General features: G+C 38.7%; 1 protein-coding gene and 1 pseudogene across 3 annotated transcripts; both read left to right on the forward strand.

The window, feature by feature from the left end:
- The first annotated feature begins 415 nt into the window (after positions 1-415).
- LOC136279755 (uncharacterized) lies at positions 416-13,493 on the forward strand. Of its 3 annotated transcripts, none has more exons than XM_066163827.1 (17): positions 417-694; positions 2,883-3,119; positions 4,103-4,188; positions 4,659-4,880; positions 5,575-5,868; positions 6,555-6,683; positions 7,319-7,402; positions 7,697-7,807; positions 7,957-8,010; positions 8,297-8,394; positions 8,674-8,786; positions 9,026-9,364; positions 10,177-10,328; positions 10,753-10,865; positions 11,082-11,206; positions 11,580-11,723; positions 12,431-13,493. In XM_066163827.1, the coding sequence occupies exons 1-17, from the start codon at positions 625-627 to the stop codon at positions 12,703-12,705; spliced, it is 2,646 nt and encodes an 881-aa protein (XP_066019924.1). In that variant the 5' UTR covers positions 417-624; the 3' UTR covers positions 12,706-13,493. The 3 variants fall into 3 exon arrangements, with proteins under 3 accessions (XP_066019925.1, XP_066019924.1, XP_066019926.1); XM_066163829.1 differs by lacking the exon at positions 417-694 and adding an exon at positions 2,437-2,561; XM_066163828.1 differs by lacking the exon at positions 7,319-7,402 and having other exon boundaries at positions 416-694.
- Positions 13,494-16,259: 2,766 nt separating this feature from the next.
- On the forward strand, positions 16,260-18,028 carry LOC131799424 (adenosine receptor A3-like; annotated as a pseudogene).
- Positions 18,029-19,454: the final 1,426 nt, after the last annotated feature.

A 19,454-nucleotide genomic window follows, 5' to 3' on the forward strand; every position in this document is an offset into this window, starting at 1 on the left:
TAGCTTTTCTCTCCAGCATTTTTTTTTTCAGCCTTGCTCAAGCCACAAAGACCAAGTTGTTGGACTAAATTTTGGGAACGGATTCCTTGAGGATTTCGACCAGGTCTGCTGTTATGTGATTAAAACAACTACAGTAACGCACGTGATTTACACAGAGATTACAAGCAGCCGCGTTTTGAAACAAACCAAAGTGTTGGGATTAGTTTCTAAAGAAACTATGGTGCTGCGTCGGTAGGGATACATGAAAATAATTTGGTTTCATCAAACGAGTTGATAAAGTGAATTAACCACTGTAGTTAATTTACTTTTATCAATCGACTTGTTTGATAAAGCAAATTATATACAAAAGTGAGCTTTGTTGTCACGCAATGTGAGCACACAATTCAATCTCACGCGTGAGTTAGCCGAATTTGTCTATTACACTATGCTCCGTATCATATTAACATAGCTGGAGACGCTTGGTCTGATAAACATTAATTTCAGTTTGTCAAGAAACCATAACTTATTCCTTGTAGTTATACTTTAGGCTGAGGAGTAGAAGTGGAAGAGAAATATTCATACCTTCGCGATTTGTCGAACCACAAGCATTTGAATCTTGGAGAAAGGAGAAGACAGGCTTTCCGCATGGTGACTACAATTTGGTTCATTCTCGGACTTTCCTTCACCCGAGTGGTTTATGGCGGGAAATGCGGAGGTAATAGACCTTATTTACTTGTCGTTTTATTGCATCTTGTGAGTTTTACGAAATGTGACCATATTTTGGGCGATCTTTGGGTTGGTAACGAAAGCATCTCTGGACACTTCACAAATGAGAGCGATCTGAATTTTTAATCAATTCAAAATTTCTGTGCATGGTTGTTTGGTTACGCGCTATGCTTCACCAATATAATGACACATCGCTTTGTGTAATAACATTAGAAGGGAAAGGATATATCATGCAGAATTTTTTCGTTTACACAGACAAAATAAGGTTTTTATATTCCATTGAAACAGCGTGAGTAGTTTGAGGATGAATTAGACACTTGACCACGTGGAACTTGAACATACTTTACCAGCTGTCTTTCAAAGTTCAGATAGAAACTAATTTTTCTGAATGATATTTTTACGTTGAACCTGGCTCTTATATTCCGAATGAAATATGGCCTTAAGCTTAATTTTCTTTTCAAGGGCGATGAAGTGGGAAAGGGGCTGGCGGGCTCGCGAAAAAGGCTACCGGTGGTTAGGAGAAAAGACCTTTATTTATAAATTCTCTGCTTATGCTTATGACCGCAACCACTAGCTTGAGCGTGTGCTTAAGTTAACGTTTAAGTCAACGGGATCTCTAAATATTCCCACTTTAATTCATCCGCCATAGTAATCTGGTTATTCGCCGCTCCCTTGGCTCCTTGCTCACCTCCCCGCCTCCCTTAAAGAAGATGGATGGTTTTATTTTTAGTCGTGGATACGCGAAGCGTAGCAACAACTATTGTTAGGGGTTAAAATATGCAAATTTGTCACTCACTCAGATGTCAACATACCTTGACCATGATGTGCCAACGGCGACACTCTGCGTCGCGACCCACTTTAAAATAAGACAAAAACCTTCCCACAAACACTATCTTACTCCTCTTCATTCACCTCCCCAAGATCTATGAAATATACCGGTGGGGGAGGACAGCAGCGCAAAAACTTAAGAAAAAGTTATGAATGAGCTTTTGTTAACAGAGGGCAGCTAAACTGATAGCCAACCAGCCAGTCGTTCATTTGCAATTTTGTCGGGATTCAATTGCTCTCCAATAGAATCCTATCCGAAAAGAACGAGGTGGAATGAAGCGAGTAACCTGTTCACAATCTGCAGCACAACCATACAAATTTTACGGTAGAAATATGTTATAGTATACGCTTTTATAGCAAATAGTGACGTTAAAGGGATGGTGTAGGTCAAACGATAGCCAAAATGTGAATTCTGACTATTCAATTAACATCACCCCAGCAGTTCAAAGTAAATTCCAAAGAGTTTCAACGCTATCCGAGAGTTACCCATTGGCTGCCTATGTTTAGCTGTAGAAGTGTGTTTTTGTAAAGAGGAATTTAATTATCTTCAAAATCCATTGAAACGTAAAGTATCCACGACTTATTTACAGTTTCCTTTAAGAAAACAATCAATTAAACGATTCGTGTTAGAGAAATGAGGCCATCTTTAAGCTTAAAAACTTCAAGAGGAAGACATTGGGGTCTATTAGAAGCCGCAAAACTGTAGAAAAAAAACTGTTTCAAGTTATTTAGCACAAGAAACGAAAAACCGATCTCAAAAATAACCAAAACCGAAAATCCCAATGCCCCCCTCCTTTAAGTTGTTCTGCGGCCTTAAATGAAATCACGAGTAATGCAAATTCAAATAACTGCTGTCAATTTATTTCGGTTGCGTGCGTAAAAGGAAGCAGCGGTGTCTCTGTTGGTCTCTCTAGTCTGTGTAAAGGCTTTTTAGTGTTAGATCATTTCTTTTTCCGAACTTTTTACCGTGTGGGAAAGTCGGCCGCTGGAAGAGCCAGAGTGACGCGAATGACATAAAGAGGATGAGGGTACAGCTGCCGTTTGTTGTTCGTCATGCAACATCTCCTTACATGAAAATTCTGTCGGTGCAAATTAGACGAGCATTAATAAGTTGCCCAAAATGTAACTTATTTTCCCGTTTCAGAGGAATTAAAAACGAAGGCAATAAGGCAGTATTAATTCAAAAAGGAAATTGTATGGTTAAACGTAGGAAGTTAACACGGTGTATAGAAGAACGAAAAGTTGGGCTTAGCAAAATCCACTTTAGACATAGAAATTTTGATACTTCTATCAACTGCAAGTTAAAAGTAATATTCAGTCAAAATTGTTTGTTTTATCTTTGTATGCAGATGTTTTTGACGATTTACCCAAATCTTGCTGTCCCGCAAAGTACGTCGATGTCTGTTGTCCGCTTGCAAAACCGTGTAACGCTTCAGCAGCGACACTTACCCCGAGTATGATGACATCTAGTCCAACGCATACAAGCGGGGGAAAACCATTTTGTATGGAACCTCAAAATTCCTCAGCTTGTGGGGCGGGATTTTTCTTGAATAAACATTCAATGAAATTCGAACCCTGTCCTGATGGTAAGTTTGTAGTTCCCTGATGACATTTTATCAATTTGCCATCCCGGAAGTGGGAAGTCGCAACAACTTTCGGTTGTTTGTTATGATGAAATGGTTTCTTTCGCGGTTTATGGGTAAGATCTCTCTACCATCAATATCCTAAGTGCGCTCATGGAATGTTTGGTACAGTGGGAAGGGGGGGGGATTACTTCCCATTCATTCTCTTCAATGAAATCAAAACGACGTTGTCACAACTTGCAAAGCAATCCCATTGGAATATATCAGCGGATAACTCCATTGCAGACGAGAACTACGTGTTATCAAGGAAAAACATGGAGGTTAACTAAGAAAATAGTTCTATCAGCCTGGATATTTTTTTTAAGGATCTGAAGACGCTTTTCGTTTTGTAACGAACTTCAGGCCGAGATCAAAACTTGTTTATTTTATTCGCTGTCGTCTCTGCTGATTTCTGCAGACTGGTTTAGGTAAGCCTTTGCATTGTGACACTCGTAGAACTAAATTGGTAAATAAGGGATTTACAAGGATTTATGTTTGTGTAGTTACATATTATTTCATATGTTTAGAGATAAAACAATTTTTTTTCTCTCGTACCCCGCTATTACGGATTCTCGTTATTGCAGGCACTAAATCTCCTTCCGACGGTGTCCGCAATAACGGGAGTCGACTCTATACAGTTTTACTACGATTAAAGTTCTAAACTGATGTGGAAAAAACAAAGTAAGGAGTTATTCAAGACCAATTTCACTCGTAAAGGATTTGAGCGAGACTGCTGGAAAGCCCTGAATTGACCGCTTTGCAAGTTGTGTCATCATCGTTTATCGGTCTAAGACATAGAAGAGGCAGCGAAATTGTTTACATGATCTCATGAAAGGGATAAATTTAACCCTCAGCAAAAACGCAATTAAGGCGAAAAGTCATCTGTCGGCTTGGAGTAAGAATCTACCGTAAAATTGAGGAAATATTAACTTTATGAATGTTTTTAGGCTTCTATTGTCCCCAGGATCGACTCTGTATCATACCATGTCCAAAGGGAGCATACTGTGTTAGAGATAAACTAGTTAACGCCACGGTAAGTTTTTCATGATCTTATTCACGACCGAGCGAGTGGAACGGTGCTTTCATGGTTGGTTCGAGACTGGATGGGTCTTTGGGCAAAACAATTTAATTTTGCAGTGTCCTTACCACCCAGGAGTGTTATTGGCTGACTGCCAATTGTCTTGAGCTAAAATCAGTTTTCAGATAGAGGCCTAAACAATTTCGACTTCCTCTCACACGTGAGTGGATCCTGGAGTTAACTGGGAAGGGGGGGGGGGGCTCCCTAAAGTGATCTTGCAAGAACTACAATGCCAACAAGGTTTGAGTCTGATAACACACTTTGCCGACGTTTAATGAAACCAGTGTCACTTTACGTGTTTTCAATTGCAGATTTACGCTTCTAAATGCTCTGTTCTAAGTGACGATCTTTATGATGTCATATCTTTGATGGCAGAGCCTGTGGTGCGCTCAGCTCATGATGAAAACATTCATCTTATTTCCTAGAAAAAATCGCCTTTATTGTGCCGCGAGAGTGGAAAATGCTGCAATACTACTCAGTCCTCTCCTATCTTTGATTCTTATGCAGCTTCTAAGTATATTTGCCCTGGAGCAAAGCTCCCAGATCCCTGTCCTCCACGCTACTATTGCCCAAGCGTCACCATTAAAAAGACGTGTCCAAGTGGACATTTCTGTCGGAATGGAAGCGTGAAACCGCAACGCTGTCCGGTATGAGTAATTAGTCTTGTTACATATATTTGGTAATAGTCACAATATTGTTATTTGATAGTGCACATCCGAAGGCATCTCCTAAGTGGTAACAGCCGTTAAAGATAGATGCGAGAGAAACGGGATTTTTAAGGCCATTTGGCCATGTGAAATCCAAGTTCAAAACTATGGAAATTGTAAATGTTCATGGAAATACTATAATCTCAGAATTAATTCGGCTTACTGTTACTCCGTACTTCAAATATGAATATCAATAGCAAATGCTAAAACTGCAAAGAATATTAGATAGTGTTCATAAAATGCATCCTTTTCATGAATGCTGTGCATTATAAGAATTAAGTTCCTTTACGGGGAAGAAATCGATGCAACTAGATTTAAGGAGGAATAAATTTGTGCCTTCCGTGACTTTACAGGTAGACTATTTCACGGCGCCAAACCCCTTTCTAAGTGAAGCTGTCAGGTTGTTAAGGTTGGTTCGGAGCAGTGAGTTGCTAATTTTGCTGTCCACGTCGAAGTTGCAATACTTATCCCAGTTGCTTTTGCATCTACTTTAAGTGTAAATCAAGTATGGGAATATCAATTCATCTTTTATCGTCCATTTGCATTTAGTGGCAGAGACGCGTGGAAGATGCCATCCCTGTTGTTGCATGCACAACTCCTTGTTGAGCGCAGTCTTATTTTGGTCTGTTTTCAGATTCTCTCCATATGCAAGAAAGGGTCTTCAGCTCCTATGAGTGCCCCTGGTGGTGTTTTACTCATCTTAGCAATATTGGTGGTAATGCTGTTGCTTTTGCTCTGCTTCAACCACGAAGAAAAACTTATAGAATGGTGTGAACGTTATGTAACAAAGAGACTCTTCGCAAAACGACGTTTAAGAATGCAAGAGAGTATCAGGAGGAACACTTTGGATAAATACCGAGAGGAGGCGGAGCCAAAGACACAAACCATCACCATTCGTTTTCGAAACCTTAGCCTCTCTCTTAAAAAGGTAACTACCTGGTTGTGCAGAGGGAGAGGGGAGGGAAGGAGGTCTTTTGTTATCAATCTCAAAGTAACGGTCAATCTCATGTACGAATATTCGCCAAAGAGTATATTTCTTACTACAGAGTCCGGAGACGTTAATTAGTCACGTACTATCGGCAGCCAAAATACGATTGTGGTTAGTGTTACTGCTACTGCCCCTGTTATTATAATAATACATATGATAATAATAATAATAGTAATAGTAGTAATAGTAATAATAGTATTGATAATGAAAATAATAATAATAATAATAATAATAGTTGAAATGATATCATCTTCATCTTGTTATTCGTATCATTCATTAATTTTTCTTTTGTTTACTTTTGGCGCCAAAGTGCTGCAGGGGAACTTGTTAACACTTAGAAAAAATTCGGCGTGAAAGTGCGTCACGGAAAGTAAAAAACCAATTTATGGGATATATTTCGAAGGACTCTGCGTTAAAGTAAGATTTTCTGCATGCGTAGGAGAGTAAAGGAAGAATTTATGCTTTGAACATATTTCAATTGGAGCGTAATCTTTAGTAAAAGGAGAATACTAAAGAATCAGTCAGAGCTTACTCCTAAAAATATTTTTTAGAGACACCACACACATTGTAATTAACAGAATTTTTATTTAGTTATGCGTTGTGTGTTGTTTTCTTCATTTTTACAGACAAAAGTAGCCATTCTTCAAGGCGTGTCCGGTCAACTCCTACCTGGGGAAGTAACTGCGGTAATGGGTCCCTCGGGATCCGGCAAAACAACGTTTCTCAACACCCTTAGTGGAAAAGCCTATTATGGGGTTGGTCTTCCATGTGAAATAAGTGTAACAAAAATACTCTCATCGGAGCTTAAAATTCGAGTGAATTCTGCCAATTATTGACTTCAGCACTCTTGAGCTCAAGGGTGTGATCAGTCCCTGGATGCTGTAGAAATCGACGCATTCCTAGGTGCTACCAGGGCTTCGTTTTCCCTTAGTGTCTAAAACTGCAAATGGTCTGATAGTATTAAAAGTGGCCATTAGCGATATAAAAGATGGCTGGATGGTTAGTTCTTTGTAGGAGCCTTCGGCTAACAGAATCCGATAAAGGAAAACTAAATATTTCCATCATTTAAAGAGAAAATATGTCATTGAAAACCTGCGGAAAATACTATTTTAGGCCTTTTTCTTGCTATTTTTTGTAGTTGCGACTAATATTTACAATACCACAACTAGAAAATCTATTGTTGAGACAATGCTATCACTACTTATGACAAGCATGTTCAACTTGTGGTGTAAACCTATTGTGACTTCATGAGCGCACAAGTAATTGACTTGACGAACAGAATTGAGATTGAAGAGAGATCTTGTAAAACGGTGCTCTTTGAAAGCGTCAGGGTTGACTTAATTAATCAAATTTCAAGGCCACTTACTGCAGTTTTTATTTCTGTTTTCAGAAACGCGCCGGTAGTCTATTCATCAACAACAACTTTGTACACGACTTGGGTGTTTTCAGAAACATCACGGGATTTGTTCCGCAGGTTTGTTTTGCGTCAGAAAGAAGGAAGCAACTGCTTGGTTTTTTCTATCGGTGTACTATCGGTGTCGTTCAAGAGGGCCACCACCGCACTCAGCGCCCAGAGACGGTTAAAGTTCTTTATAATAAAATGCTTGGGACAATTCGAGTTATTGATGCAGTGTTTGAAATTAGACTTAAACAGAATATGATTCAACGCAAGGATAAGAAGGAAACCTCTGTGTCAGGCAACCTGAGGAATTAGTCCTATGCTCATCCACATTATATGCCTCTATTCAACTTGCACTGTTTTTTTCAGGAAGATATCATGCACAGAACATTGACGGTGAAGGAGGTTTTGATTTATCAAGCAAATCTAAGATTGCCATCCTCGATTTCCAAAGACGAAAAGGAAAAAAGAGTCAACGAGGTATGTCGCCGATTAAAATCTTTCATTGTATTGGAACTGAGTAATGGTAATGAGGGACCTGTAAGTAAGCTCGTTCTACATCACTCACGTTACCATTAAATTAAATAATAAAATTGAAACAGTAAAAACTGACCCTTTTGGTTTGGCAGGTCTTGGATCTTCTTGATTTGGCGCACGTCAAGAATACAAAGATTGGGGACGAGGTATGGGCTTTCTAAGAGAAAAACGCTTGCCAGTGTGAGGACCAACTCTTGAGTATACAGTATATTATCATGACACCATTACAAAGAATTACTGTGACCGCAACCGGCCGTTGAAAATAGCCTCTCAGCTTCGCAGCCTCGAATTCGTATAGCTTCTATCTATTGCCATTTCGAGTTTTACGTGTAGATATGTGTCATTTTCGTAGGATTATATGTTTCAGTCTAGTTTTGTTTATTTGCTTGTCTAATTTTTCTGGTTATTATTATTTTCTTATTGTCTTACTAGGAATCAAGAGGCATTTCTGGAGGGCAAAGAAAACGCGTCAACATAGGAATGGAATTGGTGACTGACCCAACGTTGCTTTTTCTCGATGAGCCGACGAGGTAGGACGGAAAATTCTGTGTTTCTTTTAGCGAGTTGTTGCAGGTGATACGGATATTCCTTTTTGGTTTCTTTTAGGTTATTTAATGGTTGATGATGTTTCGAACCCATAGCCACTGAAGGCATAACAAGGCAAAATATCATGAGTCGTTGCCATAGGTCCCCAGTGTCCCATTTATACCACCATAGTCGCCTGATTATGCATTCTAAGGCTTTGACATTAAGGTGCTTCCATTCTGGATTCATTGAACTCCATATTTCCTTTGTTGCTTCTCTTGTAGCGGACTGGACAGTACTTCAAGTTTGATGGTTGTGGATGCGCTAAAAGCCGTAGCTGAAAAAAAGAAACTGACAATTGTTTGCGTCATTCATCAGCCAAGATACGAAATATTCAGTAAGTCTGAACTGCAAATTGCAACAAGTTTAATTTTTTTTACTCTGATTTGTTTGCCGTCTTAAAACGTAGACAAAAATAACTTTGTGGTTCTAATATTTGATGAGAGTAGAAACAGAAGCAGTGAAACGATTCTTTGGGTCTAATTTGTTTCTCAATTTGCAAAATTCTTGCAACCTAAGATTTATAATTCAACCCCTTTTTCTGGTTGTCATGTTCTATTTATTTATTTTTTTTAGGTAAATTCCACAAAGTTCTCTTTCTTGCGCCCGGTGGACGAACCGTCTTCCTAGGATGTGTATCAGAGGCGGAAAACTACTTTGAAATGCTTGGATTTCAAATACCTGAGAAAGTGAACCCAGCAGATTTTTACATGGATGTCATTGGCGGATTGTGTAAGGGCTCTGATGAATCAACTAGTACTTTACCCGAGCGTTGGGAGCAGTATGCCGCTGGAAATAACGCGGGTGCTGAAAACACTGACTGTGCTGATGGGAGCCGGACAGGTCCGGATGACGGAATAGAGCAATTGTCTTTTAAATCTACTCTGAAACTGTTCAAGAGAAACCCAAATAAAGGTACTCAGTGATTTCCAAAGGTATTAAAAGTCTGTTCCCCGCGATCAATGATAATTGATTGTCGCCTAAATCAATCGGTGGTAATCGATGTTTGTCAGTCAGTTTGTATGCATATATCTGCTGCCGATTGATTAGGAATCGTCAGTCGCAATTAGAAATCTCTCATTAAAGCTATTTCTACGGTCAACGATTCTTCGCATTCGCGACGATGTCTCGCGGTCTATGCTTCTACTTCTTAGTGGAGAATTTACTTCAGAGTTGAGTTTATTTCAGTTGTTCAGTCGTTCAGCTGAGTTTACTTCAGTTGTTGATTGCTTGTATTAAGGAAGGATCCATACAGAAAATAACGAATACATGGAATGAAAACTAAATTACAGTAGGAAATAGAAATCGCTTACAGTCGACATGTTGAAATGGGTTCCAATCCCGTGAAGCCTAACTTTTTCATGCTTCTTTAGTGCAATCTCTCTAATTGCAGCACAACTGCGCGGATCCTTTCTTTACCTCTGACTCGACATGTTGAAAGTTGATGAAGCCTTGCATCGATATGATCTGTTAATTAATATCATGGTGGATTAGTCTGACTGCGCGCGCAGCTGCAACTTTGGGAGCTCGCGTTACATTCCGTGGCTCGAATAGAAAATAGCCTGATGATGGACATCAGCAGCTCGTTGAACGTTACGGACCATTTAAATTCCAATGTCTCACGTTTTTGTAATGTTCAACTTCATATTCTATTTGACCTTCCTTCTCTTCAACGAGACTTACTTGCTTTAGTACAAGGTGATCGCCCTTTCAATTTCCATTTTCAGATCAAGACAAGCAGATGCCCAACTTCTTGATTCAGTTTATCACGTTTCTTCGTCGTGAGATTCGACTGCAGTTTCGTTTGTCACGATCACTTCTTCTGGATCAGTTCTTGGTGTTACTTGCAGGGGGTACCCTCGGTGCCCTCAGGATGGAGGTTAGTTGGCATTCATGTTGTCAGTATTTAACGTTTGGCAAATCGGGATCATTACTGCTGGTATGATACATCGCGCGCAAAATGGTTTTGACTTAGAGCGCCGTTTTTGAAATCTTTCATGCATCTTAGTCTCAGAGAGATTTGTTGCTAAAGATTATAGTGCAACGCAAATGAAAAATTTGTGGAAAGAGGCAAGGGTCCCAAAAGTCAGAATATTTCAAATAACTGTAATAGCCAATTTGTCGTCAATAACTGAAAATTATCATGGCACCGATGCTTAGCTTTTCGTACAGGGCGAGATTTGTGAAATCTCTCTGTGCTAAAAATTGATTTCCAGAGTACTTTCCTTCCATTTTTTGTATTCTTTCTGTCTTAAGTGACGATTCGTCCAACTTGAAAATACCTTTTTTATTTCTATCACCAGGCTCGTCTTGACGATTTCTTCGCTCTCGTCACCCTCAGCTCCTTAGCAATTGGTCTGACCGCTATGTTATCTGCGTTGAGATGTTTTGGTAGCACCAGGACTACTTTCTGGCGGTAAGGGGTGGGGAATTGTGTTTCTTGCTCTGTGTGAATAACAATTCAAAAAAGACGATCGACGATGACACTAGAGAAGAAAACGCAGAGGACGACGGCGACAATGAAATGACGAGGAAAACGTCCATCAGGCCATTGGAGTGTCAGTGGTTTAATATTTACTTTTACACTTACTTTTATTACTATTTGATCTTCATTATCAACTTTACATTGCAGTGAAGCCGCAGCTGGTGTCAACAGGATAAGTTACTTTGTGGCTGTCAATGTCGCTCAGATTCCCATAATCGTCATCACTCCTGTTGTTTATTTGAGCCTGCTGTACTCACTGATTGCACCGAGAGGTAGAAATAGACGTCGTTTTATGTGATAGGCATAGGTTTTCATTACTATTGGAATATCACGGGCCTCTGTTTCTCTCTGCTATCAACCTGATAATTTTTAAAGGGCCCCTTTGTATTTTTTTTCAACTTTTTCCCCTTTCGGCGTCTACAAATGTCCATAGTATACCAAAGTAATAGTCTCCGTTAGTATGATATTTGACGTTAGGCCAGAAAGTCAGAGAATGTTAGGGTTGAGGCCGAACAGGCGCACAGCATGAGATGATTAACAGTTTATGATCTCTTGCGCACAGTTATATCTCCCTCCACCCCCTCTTTACCTTTCAAACTTAGATCTACGTGTCTGTTTTAATTTTTTTGAAAATTCTTTTCTTAGCTTACTTCCGATTTCATTATGCCGCCACTCTTGGAGTTCAGTTCGCCTGCACTGGAGCGGGATACTGCATATCCTCTATCTTCAGCCCCAAAAACTCACAGATGGCATCTGTTACTTTTGCACTCATTTCCTCTCTTTTGGCAGGTAAACAAAGGAAAGGTTATCATGACAAACAGTAATACGAGGGGAAGGTAGAAGAGGGATGGGACGATAGAGTATGGTCAAGGGGGAGGGCAGAGGGCAGAGGGAAGAATCAGTCGTCGCCAGGGGAGGGCGGAGGGGGTCATAAGAGAGCCTTAAAGGATCAAGTAAATTTTATCGTGACAAAACTATGATCCTCCCCCCCCCTTCCCCCCTCTCCCGGCGGTGAATAATGACCGGCCCTTACTGAAACAGAGGAAACTTCTCGTCAACTCTGTCTCGAATATGACGAAATTCTTAAAAAAAGCCCAGTAATTGATGATTACTTGCGCTAAAAGTTCAATTCTAGGACATTGTGTTGTTTCGGATCCGGTGTCTAAGCAAACAAAGTTTAGAGCGATAACTAGGTCATCTCATCGGCCGCGCTTTTAAAAATTGTCTGTTGCGTACGTTTTTGGCACAGGCATAAATCCATAAACTCTTCAAAATTTTTCCCCGTGATCGATTTGCGATTATGCATGAGTTGGCACTCCTACAATGTAATATTTGCCAGGCGCGATCCCGGAACGATTTATTTGAATGTCAAGTTACTAATTATTTTGCAATAGCAATTTCATGCTGTTGAGTGTTTCTTGCCATCATCCTGCTCTGCTGCCGGTTATCTTCGTAAATTGACACAATTCTATTTCTGTCTCGCACTGAATTCCTAGGCAGTTCTCCTACACTGTGTAAAATGAAAAATAACAAGCTCAGTCCAGTCTACAGTCTCTCTTACTCCCGCTGGTACCTGGAGGCATTGTTTGAAAAGGAGGCTAATCGTTACCCAGATGTCATGAAGCTCTATGTGCATGAGATATCAACAAGGAATGGATATACACTGAATAACTACAGCGCTTGTATAGGAGTCTTATTTGCCATGGGGTTTGCTTATCGAGTGCTGGCTTTGTTGTTTATGTTGTTTACAAATAGGGGGAAGCAACAGTAGCTGCATCTTGTCGTTAGAGAAATCTGTAGGAAAGTATATTATTGTTAAACTACAGCGTGGCTTTAAATTCGATTTCATTTTTGTGTTTGTGTGTCCTGTAATAGTAAAAACAAGAATAGGAATTAGACGAATGAGCTAACTTGTGCAAAAATTATTTTGTTGTTAGTTGAGAGCCATTATTTTTGTTTTTTTGATGTCTTTTTTTCGTGGGCGTGCTCGAAGGTACCATATATGTTTAACTTGTTAAGTGTCCTGCCAAGTGTCTGTTGTGATGTACACACAAGGCTTTAAATGACTACGCTGAGAGATTTAGAGGTCGCCTTTGTTAGTTCAAAAGTCAGAATCAGTATCGTCCAATTTTATGCGCAAGAATGCCTAAACCTGTAAAAATTTAGGCAAACTGAAAAACGCCAAGTTTCATAGAAGCGTATAGGAACTTTTATACTATCTAACGTTCCTCAGTAGATGATTTATAAAAAAATGCTCTCCAACTCAAAGTAATGGTCTCAGTTAACCTACGTTGTGTTGGCACATAATTTTAGATTGGTGTAAGGAGCTTTTTTAAGCATCTGATTTGAACTTTTCATGTTGTGTTTATTGTTCTCCGTGCAGTAGGTTTGAGTTGAGTGAACTGCATGTTGTCTAGGTATAATAAGTATAGTGATTATAAAACCGATAGCTAACGACTTGAAGAGTCTATAGATACTTTGTGCACCGCACACTAACGGTAGAACCTTTAATAATCATTGAACGAGTCCGTGTTAAATAAAATTGTGTTGTTTATTGTCTTTGTTATGTGTTGCGGTAGGGTCTTTCTGGGGAAAGGGGACTGACATGGTTCCAAGGATCCCACTCAGGTACGCCTTCGAAGCATTTCTTCTCGTTTGTAAACAAGACTCTTGTAATTCGAATTCTTTACGTATCGTTTAAGTGATGGCTATTTTTTTAAAAGACAACTAACATTGAAATAATCTTGTAATAGCAAATTACAGTAATTGAATTTTTTACGGCACAGGCAAACGGGTATAGGAACGAATATTTCTGATTCGAAGATCTCGGAGACTTTTTTAAATCTTAAAAGTCTACAGTATTTAAGAGTTCCTTGCGGTCAATAGATACTCTTTGCTCCGCACTGTAAACACAGAGCATTGATTAATCAGTGAATCAGTCTGTCAAATGAAATTGTGTTGTTTTTGTCGTTGTTGCCTGATGCACTAGCGTCTCTCCAGGACATTGGCGGGGATCCCCCCGATAAGAATTAGAGTGATAGTTACGCCTTTGACGCATTGTTTCTCGTCTGTAAGAACGAGTCTTATAATCCTTCACGCCTTTGCTTAGCGCTTTAATTGTGAGATCTCAGAGACTTGAAAGTTTATTCAGAATATTGTCTGTTTTTCGCTGTGGGAACGTTTATTATGACGCAATTTTCCCATGTTTTTTGTGGTAAAAGAAGAAGGTTGTAATACTGAGAAATGTATCTGTGCAAAGCTAGATAATCATTTCTGTTTTATCTCTCAAAAGGTTCTTTTCTCAAACTCAAATGGTCGATTTCAGTCATGAGTGGTCATTCTAATCATTTATCGACCCGATTACACCTTCTCAAAATTTTTTTCTACTAAGTTGTCACTTTACACACATGTAAGCTGAAATGTAATGTAAACCTGGTAAAAACCTTGTGAGTGATGCATCATGCATTATTTGCTTTATATAAAGTATTTATCCAATTTTCTTCCGGTTCTTCATAGTGTGTACGTGCGTCGCAAATTTTTGTTCATACATTACAGTATTTAATTGTAAATTTAACTTTCATTTATTTGGAATACCTGTAAATTAGTTGGTATATATGTCATTTCATCCAAGTCTTGAGCTGAACCACTCCATGTCGAATAGAATTATGATTTTTGTGATGTTTGCGTCGTTGTTTTGTAATGCACTAACGTCTTTTAGGATTGGGAAGGCTAAAATGGCCCAAGGATCCACCCTCTCAGTTACACCTTTGATGTATTCGTTTTTGTTTATAAATACGACTCTGATAATCCTTTACAGAGGGTTTGAATGGGGGTCCTCATATTAGCTATTGGTTAAAATTTCATCGCATTGTCGTTAGTTGGCTAAATTTTCGATCTTTGTCGGTTGTTGGTGAATCACAATTAATGATTAAAATGCAAGTGAAGCTTCCACATTCGTTAGGAAATTTGTGGGCTCGAGTAGCGGACACCCTGGAAACGAGCCCGCACTCTTACATGGCAATGAAATAAGTTTGACGACAGGAAATGTGTTAATTATTAAACTGAATCTGACAATAAACCTCATAAGCTAGAATGCTCTTCATTTTGAATAAGAAGATCGATAATGCTGTCGGTTAGTATTTTCATGTCCGTCCTAATCGGTAATTCCTTTTCGCATTTCGTCGATAGTCAGTTTTATTTTTACCCTTTGTCGCTGGTCAATTAACCAGATTCAGACCCTCTTCACAAATCTTCAAGGCGATCGCTAACTTGAAATATATATATATATATTTTTTCAAATGTTTTTTGCAACAGCAACTTAGATGCGCACGTGGATTGCTGTTTTGAGACGCAGCCTCACGGCAGAAATATTTTTGATTAAGAGATCACGGAAACTTTGATTCTAGCTGTTAATTTCTTGCGAATCCTCGTTGTGAAAAACGTTTTTTTAAGACGCAATTTTTCTGTTAATTGGGAAAAAGGGGAGGATTTATTCACTGAGAAATGTATGATACGCTGGACCCAAATTAACACCTGTGCTGAAGCAGTTAACATATTCTATTCACGTTTCTTCCTGGCACTCGGGCAATCACCACCGGAACATTTATTTTCTAATGGCTTCGTTCCTGTTTTGTGGACATCGACAGAGATCAATCTTTAAGCAAACATCTCGTCACAAAGTCTGTTTACTTTTAATAGGAGTTGGCTTAGCGATTGTCTGTTCACCGAATGAGTCCAGGATAGGCTGACATAGAGACATCTTTTTGAGCAAATTGATCCATTTATTTATTTACAACGCCGGTAAAATGAGTGATATGTCCTATCATCTTATGATTTCATTAATTCTGTGATATTTCTTGTTTTAGAAAGGAATAAGACTTCCTTCACCTGTCGTGAAGCATTTCAAATGTTTAACGTTTCTTCATTCCACTCAGTAAAGTAAAACCACCTTCTTGTTGGTTTCGTTTGATCATGTGTTACCTTAACAATAGCGTAAGTAGATGTTCAAAACCCATTCTTTTAGTTCACGAAAGAATCTTAGTAGGAGGTTTTAATCTTTTATCCATATTATCTGATAATATTAGGAGGTAAAATTTAGCTAAGGCTTGTCGCCGAAGACATAGTCAATTTAACAAATACGTTTATCCCATTCTGAGGGCTAGTTCCTGTGCACCTGCGATGTGATAATTAACTAATTTTCCTTGCACACTGGTGTTTAAATGAAAAGCCATCTAAAAATTTTAACTGATTAATTCACGTCATATATAACCAGCTTAGTACCGACAATGACCCCCACACCTTTTCATGTATTTAAAGAGAGTGGATTAAGCGGCTCTGAATACGACTGTAATTTCTCTTTTCAAGGTATGTTTATTCATTTTTATGATTTTTTTCTTCCTTTGGCCTTTTGAAATTCATATTTCAGTAAAAGCCACTTCAAACTGTGGTATAGTGGTTTGAAAGAACAATATTATTGGAGATATAACCTTCGACACGTCGTGAGTTAGCAACTAAGCTCATTATTAGCAGACTGTTGTTGTGATATTACGGTGAGTACGTGGTTAGGTACGTTTTTGTGTTAATCAAGAAATTTCACAGAAGTAATAAAGCTGTGACGGTATGAAAACAATATTGCAACTGAGTAAGTACAATAATATCTAAGCAGTGCCTTTCAAAAAGTTTTTGGCCCAGGACTCTGAAATTGGAAATTTGACCGAGGCATTGTGCAAGAACTTTTCCTTTAACAGACTTTCACTGAAGAAGCCATATATACGTAAATGCAACTACCTTTGATAACAACACCAAAATAGGACCAGTTACATCATGCTTGTGTGCTTTTGGTTGAAACAGTCCTGACAAGTCGTCGAATACAGTTTATTCAGATATTTTCACGTTATCCCTTGCATTCATACGTAAGTGGCGTGTATTGTTGAGAAATATCATTGCCTCAATCGTTATTGTCCACAGTGGTTTAATTAGGAATAGAAAAAACTCCAAGCATCGCAAACACATGCCAGGCCAGGAAACATCCTATCGTTCACTGAAAAATTTAACAACTTGTCTCCATTTGTATAGGTCACTTAGTGAAGTAAAAATTCAGTGGAAACACAATGGCTCCCAACTCAAGCAACATTACTCATTACCTGAAAAGTGAAGATTGGATGTTTGTTCCTGCCTCCCACTACATTTCATGGTTTGCTGTGCTCGGCATTGTATGTCTGGCCACAGTTATCCTTAATATCATCACCATTATTATGTTTGCGAAGCAGCGCCGGCTGCAGAGGAAGAGTACATACTTGATCATCCATCTAGCCGTAGTCGATCTCTTGGTTGGGGCGGTTACCGGACCTCTTCGGATTGAATCTTCTAGGAGCTTGATATGCCATACGTGGGAGAACGATATGCCTAGCAGCATTTGGTTATTTTTACTAGAACTGGCTACTGGGTATTATATTGATAAAGTCTCGCTTCTTAATCTCACTTTTATTTCATTAGAACGAACACACGCAACATTCTGTCCTTTCAAGCATCGTTTTGTTAAGAAATGGGTTTATGGAGTGGTTATAGTTGTCACTTGGTTAGTACCTGTATTCATGATCTCTGTGGTGTATGGACTATCAATCTTCAATCACGACTTCATTATCTTTTATTCGGTCCTCTTTTCATATATTTCCATCCTTCTGTTGGTTATATTTGCATGCCATGTTTCTATTTATATCAAAGTTCGTCGTGGTCGTTTTGCACAACTCCATGGTGCAGCCGGCCTGAGGGAAAGAAAACTGACAAGTACAATGTTTCATGCCACATTTGGATCGTGCTTAACTTTCCTGCCATCGATAGTAAACTTTGGCATGTTCGTTTTTGATTTGAAGCTACTTGTTAGCCTTCCCATTAATTTCCTTTTTCACTTTGATATGGCAATGACTACATTTTTTTTGTTCAACTCGCTAATAAATCCTATAATTTACGCCATACGAATGCCAGAATTTAGAGCGGGTATGTTACAAATAATATTTCGTAGAACTCCACACCGTCTACACCCGGTTAACATTCCACTTCAGAACCGTTAATTTGTAATGTTTGGAGAAATATAAAATTGAAAAAAAAAATTTAAGCTTGAACTAAACGAGGAAAAATCGTGCGCGCTTCTCTGCATTGCTAACACAGGTCCATAACGGAAAACTAACGTTAATGATCATGTTCAAAGAAAATACTGTTTGTTAGATTTAGCATAGTACAAGAGAAAAAAATGTTGAGTCACTGATTGGGCTGTTATCATTAAATAACTGTATAGCCAGTCATTTCAATAATCTTAGATAAGGAGTCCATAGCAATTTTTTTTCACATAAAGGCACAAAAGAATGAAAAGCCTTTGCCTAGATCAGTAAAACGACATCGAAGTGTTTATTTCAGTACTGTTGTTTCCATGTAGATTGCAAGATTGTTGTAATATTATATTATTACGGAGAGAAACATTAAAGGTTTTTTCGATAAAGCATTTTCTTTTGTTACTTTTCCAGGTTCTTTTTCTTTTGTTGTTTAGCTGCACGTTTCAAACAGAATGCAGTCATGCACAATGGGGTAGATTAAACAAAAATTAATGTTTTATTACTTCAAGTGGTGACACCGCTGATATCCATCAATGAACTTAAAAGAAGCATTTTTACAGTGTTTTAGACGCGTTTCACTAAGGACGGTACATAGGACGGACGAATATATTCAAGGCAACCCGAAAATGTGATACCATAGACAGCTATGACCGGCTGAATGGTTATGTATTGTTTGTTATTTACAATAACTGATTACACAGTACGTGGGTTAAAAATTGAAAGCCAACACTCGTTATTACAAGAGAGAGGAAGCTCAAAGATAATTCTTTAGAAACTGTAGCGTGACATGGATGATCTCCACGGTCGAATAGGAATAAAAGTTGGGAAAGAAACAATTGAATTATAAAATACCATTTCCCTTTGTTGAACAGTTGCTTTTAGTTTGGTTTGGTTTTGTTTTGCTGTGCGAATTATCTGCCAGAATGTAACAGAAAACAGTCAACATTAACAGGAAGTGAAAGAAAAAAATCTCCTTTTAACAACCATGGGTGACAATCCCTCCGATAAATCAATCAATATTATTGTACCAATATTACGTATACCCATTTCTGATAAATCAGTGGCAAAAAAGCGATGATCTCTCGTTTTTTAGGACTTCGAAACGTTTCGCTATACATTCCTTTCTTGCGAGTTGCAATGTTTGCCCCGTGGCGATCCCAGAAATCTTCGCGCAAACGTAAGGATCCGATTACTGACAACTCATTTATTACTGCTTGGTGGATGTGAGATCACGCTGCGAGGTGATCATCCCGCGTAATAATCGTCATGGCGAAAATATGAGAGTTTGTATGGGAATAGAAACGATCGCTCTTAGGAATAAAACCATAAAGTCAAATTCTCAATAAAAATACCTCGGCAGGTTATTTATTTTATTTTGAGGAAACTAGCGGTTATTGGGTGGACACCAGCG

This window comes from Pocillopora verrucosa, chromosome 3 (assembly GCF_036669915.1).
Source record: "Pocillopora verrucosa isolate sample1 chromosome 3, ASM3666991v2, whole genome shotgun sequence".
NCBI classification, from domain to species: Eukaryota; Metazoa; Cnidaria; class Anthozoa; order Scleractinia; family Pocilloporidae; genus Pocillopora; species Pocillopora verrucosa.